Consider the following 17,582-nt stretch of genomic DNA (forward strand, 5'->3'; position numbering starts at 1 on the left):
CTGGCAGACAGTGAAGGTCATCAGCCGTCTGAAGCCTCAGGCATGTGTGAGGGAAGAGAAGTACCATCTTTTATGCCCCCTGAGACTGTGGTCTAAACAACAGGACCCTGACAAAGCTGGATGAATTTGTACCTGCTTGGAACATTATCCCAACTACAAATACCTTGGAGTTTCCATTCACTGCAGTCAATGAAGGGAAGTTACTGTCCATTATTTTGGAAGATAACATTCATAATGACTAGTCCTAAAGAATAATTTCGTTTTATTATCATGATTTGTGAAAACAAACAGGGCAGACAGTTCAAGGAAGGACACAGACAGTGCCCTATTTTAGGTCCCAAATTTCTTCTTTTTGATGGGTGGTGGAAGCTGAGCGATGATGTCATCCAGGGGCCGTTCTACTGCAACCAGTGTTCTTTCATCCAAAAGATCCATGAAGAGCAGAGGCTGTAGAGAGATGATAATGACTCTACCAGGAATTAGGCTCCAGGGCCAGTCCTGAACAGACGGACTAGAGCTAAACAGTCAGCTTAGTTCAAGGCTGAAGGGATCAAATTTCTTTTTTTTTTTTTTAGAATTTTTATTTATTTATCTTGACAGAAAGACAGAGAGAGAGGGGACACAAGCAGGGGGAGTGGGAGAGGGAGAAGCAGGCTTCCCGCTGAGCAGAGAGCCCAATCTGGGGCTCAATCGCAGCACCCCGGGATCATGACCCGAGCCGAAGGCAGATGCTTAACGACTGAGCCACCCAGGCACCCCTGAAGGCATCAAATTTCTTTTTTTTTTTTAAAAGATTTTATTTATTTATTTGAGAGAGAGAGAATGAGAGAGCACATGAGAGGGGGGAGGGTCAGAGGGAGAAGCAGGCTCCCCGCTGAGCAGGGAGCCCAATGCGGGACTCGATCCTGGGACTCCAGGATCATGACCTGAGCCGAAGGCAGTCGCTTAACCAAATGAGCCACCCAGGCGCCCGAAGGCATCAAATTTCTGACAATCTTCCTTCCCTAGGACTCAAAATGGTTGGTCAGATTGGGAGGTTTTTTTTTTTTTTAATTTATTATTTATTATCCCTCCTCTATCTATTTATCTATCTAAAGTAATCTTGGGGCGCCTGGGAGGCTGAGTCGGTTGAGCATCTGACTCTTTATCTCAGGGTTGTGAGTTCAGGCTCCACGCTGGGTGTGGAGCTTACTTAAAAAAAAAAATCTCTAGGGCGCCTGGGTGGCTCAGTTGGTTAAGTGACTGCCTTCGGCTCAGGTCATGATCTTGGAGTTCCTGGATCGAGTCCCGCATCGGGCTCCCTGCTCGGCAGGGAGTCTGCTTCTCCCTCTGACCCTCGTCCCTCTCATGCTGTCTCTCATTCTCTCTGTCTCAAATAAATAAATAAAATCTTAAAAAAAAAACAACAAAAAAAAACTCTACACCCAACATGGGGCTCAAACGCATGACCTTGAAATCAGGGGTCGTATATATGCTCTAGTGACTAAGCCAGCCAGGTGCCCCAAGGTTAGAAACTTATCTTCCTTTTTTAATTAATTAATTAATTTAAAGATTTTTATTTATTTATTTGACAGAGAGAGACACAGCGAGAGAGGGAACACAAGCAGGGGAAGTGGGAGAGGGAGACGCAGGCTTCCCGAGGAGCAGGGAGCCCGATGTGGGGCTCGATCCCAGGACTCCGGGATCATGACCCGAGCCAAAGGCAGACGCTTTACCCAGGCGCCCCAAAACTTATCTTTTTAAAGTTTTTTTTTTTTTTTTTTAAATCCTTATACTCAATGTGGGGCTCAAACTCACAATCCTGAGATCAAGAGTCACATGCTCTTCCGACTGAGCCATTCAGGCACCCAAAGGTTGGGAACTTTTAACTGAATTCAGTAATAAAAGATTTCAACAAGATTTTTCATGTTTTTCTATACAGAACATTTGTTCTCTAATTTCTTAGGAATCAGTGTTAACCAATGGCTTTGGAGCCTGAATTCTTGGAAAACAGCAAGCTACAAATGCAGTAAGAAACTAATCATACTTAAATAATTTACAGATGTCCCTCTTTAAAAAAAAATAAAATTCTTACAGACCCCTGAGAAAATATTCCAGGACACCCAAGGAACTCTAATCTGAAAAGCATGAATATGGAACTTCCAAGTTGGCACAAATAGCTTGCAGTATCATAAGCTTAATGAATATTTATTTCATATACAGTGAAAAGCTTAGCCCAGAAAGGGAAGTCACAATAAATTCAATGACTTCCACTTGCTTGAAATTTATCTTGTGGAACATTCTCCAATTAGAAGTCACATTTAAAGGCCAGCTTCGACACAAAGATACCACCCAAGCTCCAACATAATTTCTCACTACCTATGTATTTCATTTTGGGTAAGTATGATGTACATGCCTCTAATATACTTAAGCAAGAATAATGAAATGCAAACATAGGAACAGACATCCTCAGAAAGGGACCTGTCTACCCAAACCAGGTTTTCTGAATATAAAATGAAGGTGCTCTTGTCTGCCTATTATGGAGCTTGTTACATTTTGATAATATCCCAAGGAACCATCTAGAATATAATGTAAGATGTTTTACCTTATATATCTTAGAAATTTTAAAGGCATGGGCGGTACGCCTCCTGATAACATCTGATTCGTTCGTGGGAGGAAGTGGATTGTAGAGTAAGGTTTTGTCATTTGGAAGAGGCTAAAAAGACAAAGACATACTGTTTAAATCGTTATTTTTATTGGGCTTTTCCAGAACAAAGGACTATAGTGATTTTTCAGGCAAACACCACCCTTTCAACCATCATATTAGACATGACTCTCCTTACTTCAGGAAGAAAGCCGTAGCCACTTTTCCAGCTATACTGTAGAGAACAGGAGTATGAAGCAAAAAGCGTGGTACTCTAGTCCAGCAAGATCAAAGGGCCCAGCTGGGGCTTCTGGCCAGTCTTGTCAGTAATACTTTGTGAGACAGGAACAAACTGGCATGTGCAGGAACTTAGCCCATGAGGCTCTGCTTTCTAGACTATTCCCCCAACCAGATCACAGACAGGCCAAGTGACTAAAGTTCTCCCCAGGCCAAAACCGAAACACAAACCACCCCCACTGATCTCACTGACACCTCGAAAAATGGCCTCTGGCCAAGCAAGTGATATTTCATCTCTGACTTCCTTGGGAAATAGCTCTGCCCAGCATGAGGAAGTGATGGACTTATCACCAATGCATGACAAAAAAATATGGACAGCCCTGGGCTGAGTTACAAAGAGGCAAGCGAGTGGGAGGGGCCCTTCCTGTATCACTCATCCTGCAGAAGGCGCTTGTCAGCCAGCTCTGTTTCCCACGCCCAGAGGACACAGGGCCTGCGAGATGAGTTCCAATGACACATCATGCCCACCTCCTTGAGACCCATCTGCTGCTTTCCCCTCAATTCCTTCCACCCCCACCCTCACAGATAGACCAAAGCCCTGCGGGTTGGTTGTAATCTAAGCCCAAAGTGCATTACAGGCATGGCCACAGCTAATACTGCTCCTAGGAAACAACTACCTGTCCAGAGAAGACAGGGAAATTGCGGTGAATCAAAACAGCAGCTGGTAGAGGCTGGAATCTAGAACTGAAAAAGATGCTCACATCCCACCTAAATCACAGCCATGAAGAATGGAATTTTTTTTTTCTTTTTTTTTAAGATTTTATTTATTTGAAGGGAGGGGCAGAAGTAGACTCCCCGCTGAGCCGAAAGCAGACTGAGCCACCCAGGTGCCCCAGGCTGGACTTTTTTCAAGACGTTAAGACCAACTCTTCAAGCTTACAGATACTGTTTCAGCATTTTCAGGCAAGGGGAAAAAGTGGTTAAAACCTCAGCCTGTGTCTCCTTTAATAATAAAACTATGTTATTCAGTCACCCCAAGGTGCAAAGGTGAAAGTGATTCAGCCAAATCAATGGTATTCTCCATGAGGGTTACCTTCTGAATACTGACCTAATCACTTTCCTATTTAAGTTTTTATGTTCACAGGCAAAGCAGAGAAATCCTCAAATCAGCAAAAACCAGGACACAAAGGCCTGTCCCTACCCTGGGAGCCTCAGGGGCCTAGGAATGAAAATGAGGAAATTTGCAAAAAACTCCTCTCCTCCAAATAATAGGTCAGGAAATTTTATTCTGATCCTCATTTCTCTTTGTACTTGTTGCTTTAGAACTTGAAAATTCCTAAGTACAGAAAAGTCAGGTGAGCACAAAATGGTAATGGTGAGGAACTTACCAATGACTTGTCGATGATGCAGAACATGTATGCATCATGGAGAAGGATGTGCATTGGTCTCTTGGGATGAAAACTGATGTGTGTGATGGGAGTATCCCTCTGGAGCCAAAGGTAATGAAAGCCCTGCTTCTGGATGGTCCGGCTCCACTCTGTATACTGCTTGTCCGGGATACTGTACTCAAATACCTGAAAAAGGATATGGTACACAAGAAATGCAGGCTGGTACCCAGAAAAACTGGAATGTATCTCTTATTCCTTACCAAAAAATATCTATACAAACCCTGACTGTATCATAGTCAGCCTTATGCTTTCTACTTTTTTTTTAAAAGATTTTATTTATTTGACAGAGACACAGGGAGAGAGGGAACACAAGCAGGGGGAGTGGGAGAGGGAGAAGCAGGCTTCCCACCGAGCAGGGAGCCCGATGTGGGACTCGATCCCAGGACCCTGGGATCATGACCTGAGCTGAAGGCAGACGCTTAACGACTGAGCCACCCAGGTGCCCCTGCTTTCTATTTTTAAGTAAAAAAATTTTAAGGTAAATTATAGAACATAAACAATTAAGTTAACACAGAAAGTGAAAGGTCACCCTGTCATCTTGACATCTCTCTTCCCCAGACAAGAGCAGTCTATTTCTTACTTACATCTTTTCAGATCTTTTATGCATACAATACATGCTATTCTGCATGCTGCATTTTTTATTTAGCATTATGTCACGGAGACTGACCCATGTATCAGTAACTGTAGCTATATATCACTCTTGCCCCCTTAAAGAACATATAATAATCCATTCACTTTTTGGTTGTACCATGATTTACTTATCTAGTCTTGTTTTTTTTTTTAGGGGGTCTTCCGGTGAGAACCAAAAAACCTGCTAGACAAATTCTAAAAGAGCTGTAACACTTAATCTAGTCTGTTTAACAGACACTTATTTCCAATCTTTTACTGCTACAAAGCTGCAATGATTATTATCTCTGTCTTTCTGCACCACTCATATATCTACAGGAAGAACTCTTCTTTTTCTTCTTAAAGACTTTTTTATTTATTTTAGAGAGGGGGAAGAGAGAGAGACAGAGAGAGAGAAAACACATGTGTGCACACACAAGCAGGAGGTGCAGTGGGAGAGAGAACCCCAAGCAGACTCCACAGTGAGCACAGAGTCCGACACAGGGCTCAATCCCACGACCCCGAGACTGGACATTTAACCGACTGTGCCACCGAGGCACCCAAGGAGAACTCTTAAAATTGGAACTTCTGATTCAAAGATTATGTGGATTTAATTTTTTTTTAATGTATCTCAAAGTGTCCTCTAAAGGGGTCATACTAATTTATTCAGTGTACCAAGTGGTGTTTCCCTATATCCTCACAGCATTTCCTATTATCAACTCTACAGATCTTTGCTAATCTAACGGGTACAAAAAATTTCCCACCAGGTGTAATGACTGAATACCTAAGGGACCAAATGCCAGAAAAGGACATCAGGTGGACATTATGTGTGACAAAGACAAGGATATGGCTTCACTAATCTTTCAGTTTTGGGTCAAGGACACAAACCCATGAAACCAAAATCAGAGATTTCATTTTCTGGATAGAACATTTATGTGTGTGCATACATTAGTATAAAAACTGCTTATCAAAGTAGCAAGCATCATTTGCCCAGCAATCTACTTAAATGTGCTTCTCAGATCACAATCTTTCCAACAGGTCAGTGAGGAAGGTATTACGCCCATTTTACAGATAAGGATATATAAGTATTGGTCATTTCACACAATGTGTTCCATTTCACAATATCTGTAACTCAGATATTTTAAAGATCTTCTTACAACCTGGTACGGAAAAAGCACTAAGCTACGCACTCATTTTGGTAACTGTTACCTCCATTACAGGTAACAGATTTCACTAGGACCTAATTTCCTTATCTGTAAAAGTGAAGGCAAATTACATGATCTTTTTTTAAAGATTTTATTTATTTATTTGACAGAGACACAGCGAGAGAGGGAACACAAGCAAGGGGAGTGGGAGAGGGAGAAGCAGGCTTCCCACGGAGCAGGGAGCCCAATGCCGGGCTTGATCCCAGGACCCTGGGATCATGACCTGAGCCGAAGGCAGACGCTTAATGACTGATGCCCCAAATTACACGATCTTTTAGTCACTTCCAATCTCAAGATCTTATTCCATCCCATATCCAGTCTAACACCTGGTCCATGTCATCTCTAGTCTAAAAACAATCAGTAAAATGAATACTTCAAAATTCTTCCTCCTTCCTGTACTTCTTTACTCTGTAATCTCAGAGCTTCATCATTCCATTGTGCCCAACAAGCCAAAGGATATTACTGGCCTACAATATACCCAGGCTATACATGGAAACTTTACTTCACACAGGAGAAAACTACCTGCATATCATCCAATATTTTCAAACAAAAGCTCCTCCATAATTGTCATTATCTTAGCTTCTTAGTTACTATCCAACAGAAAGGAATTAGAAAGCACTGGAATCTCTTACCTGCTGGTCAGAATGAGCAATGACAAGGTTGTTGGTATTGGGGGCAATGGCCAGAGCAGTCACAGGGAAATTATAGGAAGGTACGGTGCAATGAAGCTAGGAATAAATAACAGACACAAAAGACAACTCTACATAACTTCTCTCAGGAAACACTGGATGGTCTAGGTCTGTTGTTTTTAAGCAGGAGTTCTGTGGAAGTTCCTAAAAACATCAGGTAGTACCCCCAAACAATAAACCTTAATTAAAAACAAAAACACGTCTAACTGCTTACAAAACTGACAGCATTTGCAGAAAACTTCAGAGTAAAGCTTTTGTTACTATCTCTACATCTGTATGAATTGCTCACAAATATGTCATTCATCAAGCAATCTATAGCTCTACACTAGATTTAAAAGAAACTAATGCAGTTCCAAGACATGTGCACTACTACACAGGGACACTCTTAAATGCCAGGCAAGGCTCAAAGAGCAGTACATGCTTCTGCCATAATGTCATAAAGATTAAGTTATACAGTTAATAAGCAAACTCATTAAATGTTGCAGTTTGGTATTGTTCTATAAACGCTTGATGCTTATTGCAAGTTTTTATAATGAAGATGAAAACTTGTAAAGGACCATTAGTAATTCAATGTGTGAATGACAAGATCAATACTAATTAGTGAAAAGTACTTTTCCTATTCCTCTGTCAAACTTCTGTTTAATTTAAACATACCTTGAGATTATAAGGCAAGCTATTAAAGGAAATTGTTACTAACTGCCACTATTCATCTGGGTAAATCAGAATTTTCTTCCCCATAATATAGAAATAACCTGGATGTGAATTCATCACCCATAAATCCTTAATTTCAAATTTCACTGTTCCCACTGATTTTAATGTTGCAGATTACAGTTTGGGGGCTCCAAACAAAACAGGAAAAATTCTTAGTTTAGAAAAAAAAGAGAGCGTAATAATTTGCCGGGTCATACCAATCTGCCTTGAGTCTTGTTAACTGTTAACCTCCTCCTGTTTCCTACTACTTAAACCCCATGCTCACCTTCAGATGTTTTATGTTGTACACATGGACTCCAGCACTGGTACCTGATGCAGCTAGCCAATTCCCATCTGGACTGACTGCCAAAAGACACATGGACTCCACTGTCCCTGTGCAGACAGAATAACAGTTAAGTCTCTGAATTCAGTGTCCACATCCAGCCTTGGCCTGAGATGATGGCAAATGCCAGTAAGACTTTTACTTTATTATTACTTTTTCAAGATTTTATTTATTTATTTGACAGAGAGAGAGAAACAGAGTATAAGCAGGGGGAGCAGCAGGCAAAGGGAGAAGCAGGCTCTCCACTGAGCAAGGAGCCCGATGCGGGACTCAATCCCAGGAGACCCTGGAATCATGACCTGAACCGAAGGCAGACGCTTAACTGACTGAGCCACCCAGGCGTCCCCCAGTAAGACTTTTAAATCACGACTGGATAATTTGATAGTTCTGCAAATAAGTTCTAGACATCAGTCTACTATTTTCATTTCATTAGCCATCCTTCATGTAAAGAGGAGCCAGAGATAAACCTGAAGGCATCACTTGCTCAAGCCTGAGTGAGACACTGCCTACTACAGGAATGGAGAATCAAGGTAGCAGCTACCTGAGTATTTTAGTTGTTTCAAACTCCTTTTTTTTTTTTAAGATTTATTTATTTGAGAGAGACAGTGCAAGCAAGTGCACAGGGTCGGGGGGGGGTGGAGGGAGAGGAAGTCTTAAGTAGAGTGTGCGCTGACCATGGAGCCTGACGTGGGGCTCAATCCCACAACCCTAAGATCATGATCTTGAGCTGAAGCCAAGAGTCACACACTCAACTAACTGCACCACTCAGGTGCCCCTACCAAATGATTTTTAATCAAAGTTAAGGACAAACAGCTAGTTCAACAGGCTTGCGGCATCTCCTTAATTTATTGGGTACCTGTTGTACATGTGGGCCATCTTTGTCATCAAGGGATTTTAAACCAATCTGGCAAAATGTAGACTCATGTGGGTTAAAAATCAAACAGCAAGGTTTCATGCCAAAACATGTGCTGCACACAATACCCCCAAACGATGAAAAGGCTTTATAACAAGACATATGCCAGGTGCTTAAGGATGGGTGATGTGGGTAGAAAAGGAGAGAGAACAACGTGAGCTAAGTGAAAAGGACTGGAATACACAAGTTTGGGGGCTATGAAGAAACCAGCCTGACTATAAGAGGACAAGAGATGAGAGAGGAAGAACAAAAAAAGTGCTATCTGTAATGCAGAGCCTAATTTTAAGGGGTGCTAAATACAAAATACAGAGTCTACATATTTTCTTTTTTTAAAGATTTTATTTATTTATTTGACAGAGAGAGACACAGCGAGAGAAGGAACACAAGCAAGAGGAGTGAGAGATGGACAAGCAGGCTTCCCACTGAGCAGGAAGCCCGATGTGGGGCTCGATCCCAGGACCCTGTGATCATGACCTGAGCCGAAGGTAGATGCTTAACGACTGAGCCACCCAGGAGCCCCCAGAGTCTACATTTTTTAATAAAAACATATACAGGTACTCAATATACATTGTCACTTATTTTATCTAACTCTTAACCTGTTGGTTTCTTTTCTTATATGCTTCTGAAACAGCTTAGGAACAGTGAGAGTTTAAGAGTTGATTTTCTAGGCTGATGGAGTCTAAATGACAGTGAAGTTGCTATAATCCAGGGCAAGGGAGAAGCAAAAAAGCCCATGAGAAGTACTAGGTACCAAGTTCTCAATCATGAACTCAGCTATACACAGTTACTGAGTCATGCAGCATACTCATGCTCTCAAAGAACATTAGAAATTCAGTCATGAACTTTATATGACAAGTAATGCAACTGCACCTATAAGTTCATCTTTAATTTTACATCCGGGGTGGGGGAAGGGAGGGCGTGCCTGGGTGGCTATTTGATTAAGCATCTTACTTAGGCTCAGGTCAAGATCTCAGAGTCCTGGGATCCAGCCCAGTCGGGCTCCTTATTCAGCAGGGAGTCACTTTGTCCCTCTCCATGCTTGTATTCTCTCAAAAACAAAACAAAACAAAAAACAAAACACCACAACAAAAAAACCCCAAGACCAACCACCAGGAGCACTTGTTGGGGAGTGCAGTCGGTTAAGCCTCCAACTTTTGGTTTTGGCTCAGGTCATGATCTCAGGGTAATGAGACTGACCCCACGTTGGGTTCTACGCTCAGCGCAGTCGGCTTGAGATTCTCTCTTCCTCTCCCTCTGCCCCTCCTGCTTGTGCTCTCTCTTCTCTCTCAAAGAAATAATAAAATAAATCTTTATTTAAAAAAATAAAATACAGGGCACCTGGGTGGCTCAGTCGGTTAAGCATCTGCCTTCAGCTCAGGTCATGATTCCAGGGTCCTGGGATCAAGCCCCATGTTTGGCTCCCTGCTCAGCAGGGAATCTGCTTCTCCCTCTGCCCCTCCCCCTGCTCATACTCTCTCTCTCTCTCTCAAATAAATAAAATATTTAAAAATAAATAAATAAATAAAATAAAATAAGGGGTGCCTGGGTGGCTCAGTCGGTTAAGTGTCTGCCTTCGGCTCAGGTCATGATGCCAGGGGCCTGGGATCGAGTCCTGCATTGGGCTCCCTGCTCAGCAGGAAGCCTGCTTCTCTCTCCCCCTGCTTGTGCAAATAAATAAATAAAATCTTCAAAAAAATAAAATAACAACCAATGAAAAAATTAACATGTCCAAAAAATACCTATTTATAAACACATATCAGAAATACACAAAAATATTAATGGTAGTTATTTCTGGGTGTCAGGATTACAGATGATTTTAACTTTCTTCTTGCTCTGCTAACAAAACTCTAAGAAGGGTGATGAAACTTCTGGCCCCAAATAAGGAATCAAAAACCCAGTGAGAAAAGAGTAGGTGTAAGGAACATTTCAGATCTCATCAAGTGTTTTCACTTGCCAGATATCTCCTCCTACTTTAAACTGCAAACATGTGAGTATTTGCAGGGTAGAGAAGAGCATTAGGGAACCCCAACAATGAATGAGGTTTAAAAGTAAAGAAAAAAAAAGATACATCAGAGACTGACAACTCTCCTCCTTGGCCAGTTACCAAGTTCCCACCTGACTGAGGCTGGAAAGTATGCAGGTGCTTGAAGCTTCCTTCCAATAGCCGAATGACATGTAGAGACCCTTGATTTGATGCCACAAAGAGTTTTGTTGAATCTTCAGAAAACAAAATCTGAAGAGCAGAGCGAAGGAACGCTGGCATTTTGGAAACCTTGGGGTGAACCAGTAGAAAAAAACCAGTAAGAGAGAGAAGTGAGACCTAGAACCCATCAAAAATAATCATAGCCAGGCTTAAATGACATTAATGCTTCCTGTATCTAAGGGAGCCAACTGAACAAGCGCCTAGAACACTGACGTGTATATCGTAACCTATCCATCCCCCGTTTCATCTCTGCAAAAGCCTAAACTTTACTGCCACTCTCTGGCATTTCCCTACTCCTCCAAAAATATAATCACTTCAAAATGGAAATAAAAGAATGTTTTGTAACAGCTGCCTCCAAATAGCTTTTCATTGAGCAAAGACTCATATCCAGTACATTCCACTTCACACAAAAATCACATACTTATGAAATTTCTTATTGTTCAACCAGACATTGGGTTATCACTTACCCTTTGGAGGCTTATGTTGTCATGTTCATAATTCAACCGATAAAGAAAAAACCGAGAAGTTGTAGAATAGGCTATCCAACTTCCACAAGGGGAGATACAGCTGCAAATAATGTTCTCAGGACCCTGGGAATGTTAGGAATCAGGATGAATAACCAGAAAAACTTCATATGATAAGGTTCACTGTGACACGAATCCTCAAGCTACTGCCACTCTGGACATAACCACAGATACCTACACATAATCCTGACACTCATATGCTGGGTGTCACTATGATTACTTCAGATGTACAGCACCTAAATGGTGTGGCTTGATTTCCAAAACCAAGAACAGAGGTCTATGAATACTGTGAACTTATCTCAGCCCTTCGTGTATTTTAAAGATAGCTTCATACTAAACCCTAAGTTTAGAAACCTGAGAAGAAAAGCCTTTAATGCAGTAAAGCTTTGGAGGCCAGGTGACTTGGAAAACTGATTTTCTGCATTTTGTTTGTCTACGATACCTGCCTTAAAGATCTCCAAGAAATAGTAAATAAAAAAAGTTTGCAAAACAAAGGAAAAGTTTAATGTAACATTTATATAATTCAAAAAACTTACAAAATATCTAAGTATATGTACATATGTATACACACACACACACTCTCTGTCACACAGAAAAAGATTTAGAAGGAGATAAAGTCAATCAATTAACAATAATTATTCCAGGTGAGCAGACTAGAATTAAAGAGGTAGTCAAGAATATAAACTATAAATACTGTTTGAATTCTTTCCAGTAAAACTGTATTCACAAATATTTGTGTAATTAAAATAAAGACATTTAGGGGCACCTGGCTGGTACAGTCAGAAGAGTATGTGACTCTTGACCTCAGAACTGTGAGGTTAAGCTTCACGTTGGGTATAGAGATTACTAAAAAAACTAAAAAATTAAAAAATAAAATAAAATAGGGTGCCTGGGTGGCTCAGTTGGTTAAGCGTTTCCCTTCAGCTCAGGTCGTGACCCCAGGATCCTGGGATCGAGCCCCCGTCTGGCTCTCTGCTCAGCCAGGAGTCTGTTTCTTCCTCTCCCTCGTGCTTGCTCTCTCTCTCAAATAAAATCTTTAAAAAAATTTACAAAGACATTTAAAAGGAAGTTACAAAGCAGTTTGCATATTATATATTTTCATCATTGTAGAAAAAAAGGATATACACACGCACACATGGGTGGAAATTTTTTCTGGACAGCTATACAAGAAACTATTGGCAGTGATTATCTATCAAGAGTGGGACCAGGATTTGGGGTAAGAAGGAAGCTTTTTTTTTCATTGCATACTTTTATACCATTTTATTTATTATTAGTAGTATTTTTTATTTATTTTTTTGAGAGTGTGTGTGCAGGAGGTGGCGGGGGGAGGGAAGTGACAAAGAGAATCCTAAGTAGGCTCCACACTCACCGCGGAGCCTGACGTGGAGCCCTTATCTCACAACCCTGACATTATGACTGGAGCCGAAATCAATCAACTGAGCTGCCTGTACCATTTTAATTTTATAAAAATATGCAAGTTATTTACATAATAATACCAAAAGAAAGAAACACAATTTCCTGTATTCATTCATCCAATATATTCTGAATGCCTAACTTATAGTCACAGGAAACCTAGTCCTGTTGACACAGTACTTAATTTAAATCATTTAAGATTTTACAGAATTTATGATATCAACCAAGCAACCCTCAAAATTCAGAATAAGAAAAATGTTCTGGATTTCAGAGCCTGAACACACAGTTAAACTTCCTTACCTTTGTTTTGAGGTGCAGCAAATGATCTGCATCTTTAGAAAGTGGAAGGGTATCCCCATTCTTTCCTGGAACAAGAAATTTCCAAGGTTTTCCTACTCAAAGAAAGATTATTTGTACATTTTTCTTTTTACTGAGAAGTCATTCCTGAGTAGAATGGAAATCTCTACCCCTGGGAAATTAGAAAAATGTCTGACTTAGTAAACCCACATTTTTTTGGGTTTATATGAGGCAGAAGGCAGTGAGCACTTTCTTAGCTTCTATTTGGATGCCTTGGATATGGCCCATGGTATATCATTAATTCTCTGAAGCTACAACCTACAGTCAAGCATGCAGGTACGGGTACAAGTGGGGTTTGTGTGACCTCGACTTCAACTTCATTTGCTCATTTTGGAGCCTAAAGTAAAAACCTCTCATCTACCATAAAACAACAGAGCCCAAACACTTCATGAACAGGTCGTACAAAAGGCCACTAGGCTGTCATCCCAGTAAGATCCATATGACCTTCTCTTCCATGCCGGGCTGCCACTACCCAACATTAAATCTGGTCATTTTCAGCAGCCTGTTCTGATCCCAGTCAAGGCAGGGTAAACTGTATCTACAACGCTTACCTCCACTATACCTTTGCAGTGTGCCTTACAGGACCATCAACTTTTAACATATGATCCAGTATTCTGATAACGATTCTAACACTCTGAAGAACTCCTTTGCTCTGAAGGCACAGGAAAATCTCCCATTTTTCCACAATCAGAATTTCACCTGCAATTCTAATTTTTTGCTTCTCTCTCCAGTTTTCTTATTGGAAAAGACTTTCTCCCATTGTACCTGTTGCAACTGTAGATCCCAGTCGCCAAAGTTCCAAGTGATGAGCAAACTGGAAAAGGAGAAGCTGCCTCTTTTTTGAACAGGAAATGAGACGTCGCTGTATCCAAGAATTGAAAAGTGATAAATAAGCCAAGGTATTCTATCGCCTCAGTACAATACAGTAGCAACATCCTAGCACATTTTTTACCGTCGAAATCCATTTTACTTCGTTAAAATTTCCTAAGTACTACCATATGCCAGCTCTGTCCTAGGATCTAAGAACATAATGGTAAATAAAAACATAGCTACTGGTCTCAAGCTTGTAGTCTAAAAGGGTTGACCAAGAATTCAACAGGCAACTGCACTAAGTGTGCTAAGAATTTTAACAGGGCTAAGCACAGTAGGTAATGAGAAAACGTAGAAAAGATATCTAATCTAGTCTTGTGGGGATAAGACAGGAGTCCTGATGAGGCTCATTAGTAAAAACTTGTCAGGCAAAAAAGGTAGGGCAGGGTGTTCCAAGCAGAGTGATGGCATGTAGAATAGCTCCAAGTTAATAAGAGAGCATTAGAGGGAATACAGTCTTTCCGCACACTGAACTGGGAGGGGGTAGGGATGGGGTGCAGCAAGGGTTTGACAGAAGTGAGAGAAGATGCTGAAGGATCAGGGCCAGACCAAGGACAGGTTTCATAGGCCATGCTGAGGAATTAGGTCTTTACCCTGAAGGCAACAGAGATCACCAAAAGCTTTTAAGCATTTGTTTTTCGAGTGGATCAATGGAGAATAGGCTGGAATAACACAAATGTAAATAAAAGGAGATCAATTTAACAAGCAAATCCAGATGAGAAAAGACACTGATTCAAACTAGGATAATGGCAGTGGAGACAAAGAGAAATGATTAGAGTGACAAGACAATAAGGAGGCTGACTCAGTAAGGTTTACTGGTTGAATGGAATGTAAAAGCAGGTAGTGAGGAGAAGAGTTTCTAGCTTGGAAAGATGTCCTTTTACCTTGGAAGAACACTGGAAGCCTGGATTTTCCTGCCCCCACCGAGAATAAAAGAATCCAGTCTTAACAAATAAACTCCCCATAAAACACAACTATCTGGAAAAGGGATGATTTCCCCAGAAAATGAACTAGGAGTGCTACCGTAAATCTCTTTGTCCCTATAAATATATTTGTGAGAGGCTTACTTCAAAAACAGAAGTTTTTGAAAACAGAAAGTAGGTAACACCACAAGTCCTACAGATTTGCCCAGCCAAGTGTGAGCTGTGCTCAGTCTTAGAGGATAGAGGGACAGTGGGGGCTAGGAGGTGATACTTACATGGGGAAAAGTGATTTTTCTGAGAGCAGCATCATAATTCTTAACCTCCACCTTCTCCATGAGAGGTCGGATAACTAAATGGGTGTCAGTGCCTAGGGCAAGAGGGGTGGGGGTGGGGAGAGATGGCACCAGAATTAGAACAAGTCCTGCATGGACTGGGTAAAGAAGTAACCTAGCAGAGTGCAACCTACCTCCAGATATCAGTGCTGTCGGGCTGTGGGCCACGGCTCGAACGTCATGTGTATGATGCTGGAATGGCTTTGTCCGCACCCACTGCTTCTCACTGCTGTTGGAAGTCACAGAGACCAGCTGAAAATGGAATACTGTCCCCTCGGCTGTGCCCACCACGAAACTGTCTTCTTGCTGAGAAATTAAATCATTAGGGAGGTACATTTAAGCAAAACAGGGCCCAGTTTGAAAAATATACGCTGAGGTTTTCTGTCTACAGAGCTTAGGGGAAAACCTGTGCCCAGAACCAAAAGGTAAGTTATGGGGTCTTTTTCCTCTAGAAGCTGACAATTCCATCAGAGGAGCAAGCTCACACACAGGTAATAATGTGCCCCCTACTGACAAAATTAACAATATGTACCTCAAACTGTTATAGTGCTTTCAAATATACAAAGTAGACCCCATTAGAAAAGCAACAAAAACGATCACCTAGGAGTAAATTTCAATTAATAGTAATAAAAATATATTCTCAAAAGATTTGGACACAGGGACTCATATATGAGTACACCAATGTTCATGGCATTATTCACAAAAGCCAAAAGATGGAAACCCAAATGTACATCAACAGATAATGAATATGCACAATGCACTGTGTGTGTGTGTATAATGAAATATTACTCAGCCTTAAAAAGGGATGAAATTCTGATAATGGTATAATGTGGATGAATTTTGAAAATTTTATGGTAAGTAAAATCACCTAGACACCAAAGGACAAATATTATATGATTCCACTTACATGGGGTACCTAGAACAGTAAATTCATATGGACAGAGTAGAACAAAGGTTACAAGGGGCTGGGAGAAATAACGTGTTATTGTTTAACCAGTAGAGTTTCTGTGTGATGAGAAAGTTCTGAAAATGGATAGAGGTGATGGTTGCACAACACTGTGAATGTACTTAATGCCACTGAAATGTACTTAAAAATGGTTAAAATGGGGGTGCCTGGATGGCTCAGTTGATTAAGCATCCGACTCTTGATTCTGGCTCAGGTCATGATCTTAGGGTGGTAGGATCAAGGCCCGTGAGGGCTCTATGCTCAGCTCGGAGTCCGCTTCCTCCTTCTCCCTATTTCTCTGCCCCTCCCCCTGCGTGCATGTGCATACACATATGCTCTCCCTCTCTCAAAAATAAAATAAATCTTTAAACAAAAAAAGGTTAAAAAGGCAAATTTTATGTTATGCGCATTTTACCACAATAAAACAAGTATTTTTTGGTTGTTTGTTTTTTAAAGTAAAGTCTGGGTGTGCCTAGGTGGCTCAGTCAGTTAAGCCTCCAACTCCTGATCTCAGCTCAGGTCTTGATCTCAGGGTCATGAGTTCAAGCCCCTCGTTGGGCTCCAAAAACAAAAACAAACAAACCCCAGTAAACTACTGGGAATGTGGGAGGAAAATATTGCACAACTGTAGTCAAAAGAATGAAGTTTAGAAAACCCTGAAACTCACTGGCTTCTTTTTAGGATGAAAAGAAGGCGGGTGGAGGTAAGCAGCCTGGTCAGTATCACACAAAGACCCAGGTTCCCTGCCTCAGTTTAAGGCTCTCTCTTAATAGTATGTTGAGCACCGTAACTTCTCTTAGTTTTAAAAGGTCTTGGTATATCTGGGGCACCTGGGTGGCTCAGTCGGTTGAGTGTCTGACTCAATTTCAGCTCAGGTCATGATCTCAGGATCCTGGGATTGAGCCCCATGTTGGGCTCTGCACTCAGCAGGGAGTCTGCCTGAGGATTCGCTCTCCGTCTCCCTCTAACCCCACCCGCAACTCGCACTCTCTCTCTCAAATAAATAAATAAATCTTTTATAAATAAGTAAACAGTCTTGGCATGTCTACAATTTTTAAAAAATTCCTTTATATTCTCAAAACCATCCTCATTTTCACTCTGGCTTTTAAAAATACATATAACTTTGGGCGCCTGGGTGGCTCAGTTGGTTAAGCGACTGCCTTCGGCTCAGGTCATGATCCTGGAGTCCCGGGATCGAGTCCTGCATCGGGCTCCCTGCTCGGCAGGGAGTCTGCTTCTCCCTCTGACCCTCCTCCCTCT

General features: G+C 41.3%; 1 protein-coding gene and 1 non-coding gene across 3 annotated transcripts in view; both read right to left on the reverse strand.

Moving 5' to 3' along the window:
• Positions 1–245: 245 nt before the first annotated feature.
• Positions 246–17,582, reverse strand: part of UTP4 (UTP4 small subunit processome component) — a 35,108-nt gene continuing 17,771 nt past the window's right edge. For both annotated transcript variants that reach the window (XM_081806423.1, XM_081806422.1), the window contains exons 7-17: positions 15,511–15,682; positions 15,320–15,411; positions 14,017–14,113; positions 13,195–13,259; positions 11,425–11,547; positions 10,870–11,026; positions 7,785–7,891; positions 6,752–6,847; positions 4,249–4,434; positions 2,585–2,695; positions 246–447 (exon numbers count right to left, since the gene is read on the reverse strand). In XM_081806423.1, coding sequence (XP_081662549.1) covers positions 331–447; positions 2,585–2,695; positions 4,249–4,434; positions 6,752–6,847; positions 7,785–7,891; positions 10,870–11,026; positions 11,425–11,547; positions 13,195–13,259; positions 14,017–14,113; positions 15,320–15,411; positions 15,511–15,682 — 1,323 coding nt within the window. In that variant the 3' untranslated portion in view covers positions 246–330. The remainder of the gene's footprint in view (positions 448–2,584; positions 2,696–4,248; positions 4,435–6,751; positions 6,848–7,784; positions 7,892–10,869; positions 11,027–11,424; positions 11,548–13,194; positions 13,260–14,016; positions 14,114–15,319; positions 15,412–15,510; positions 15,683–17,582) is intronic.
• On the reverse strand, positions 5,092–5,153 carry LOC115939194 (U7 small nuclear RNA). The gene has a single exon (XR_004074084.1). It is a non-coding gene; the product is annotated as a U7 small nuclear RNA (small nuclear RNA).

The sequence above is a fragment of the Leptonychotes weddellii genome, chromosome 16 (genome assembly GCF_054177405.1).
Source record: "Leptonychotes weddellii isolate Sample4059 chromosome 16, ASM5417740v2, whole genome shotgun sequence".
Lineage (NCBI taxonomy): Eukaryota > Metazoa > Chordata > Mammalia > Carnivora > Phocidae > Leptonychotes > Leptonychotes weddellii.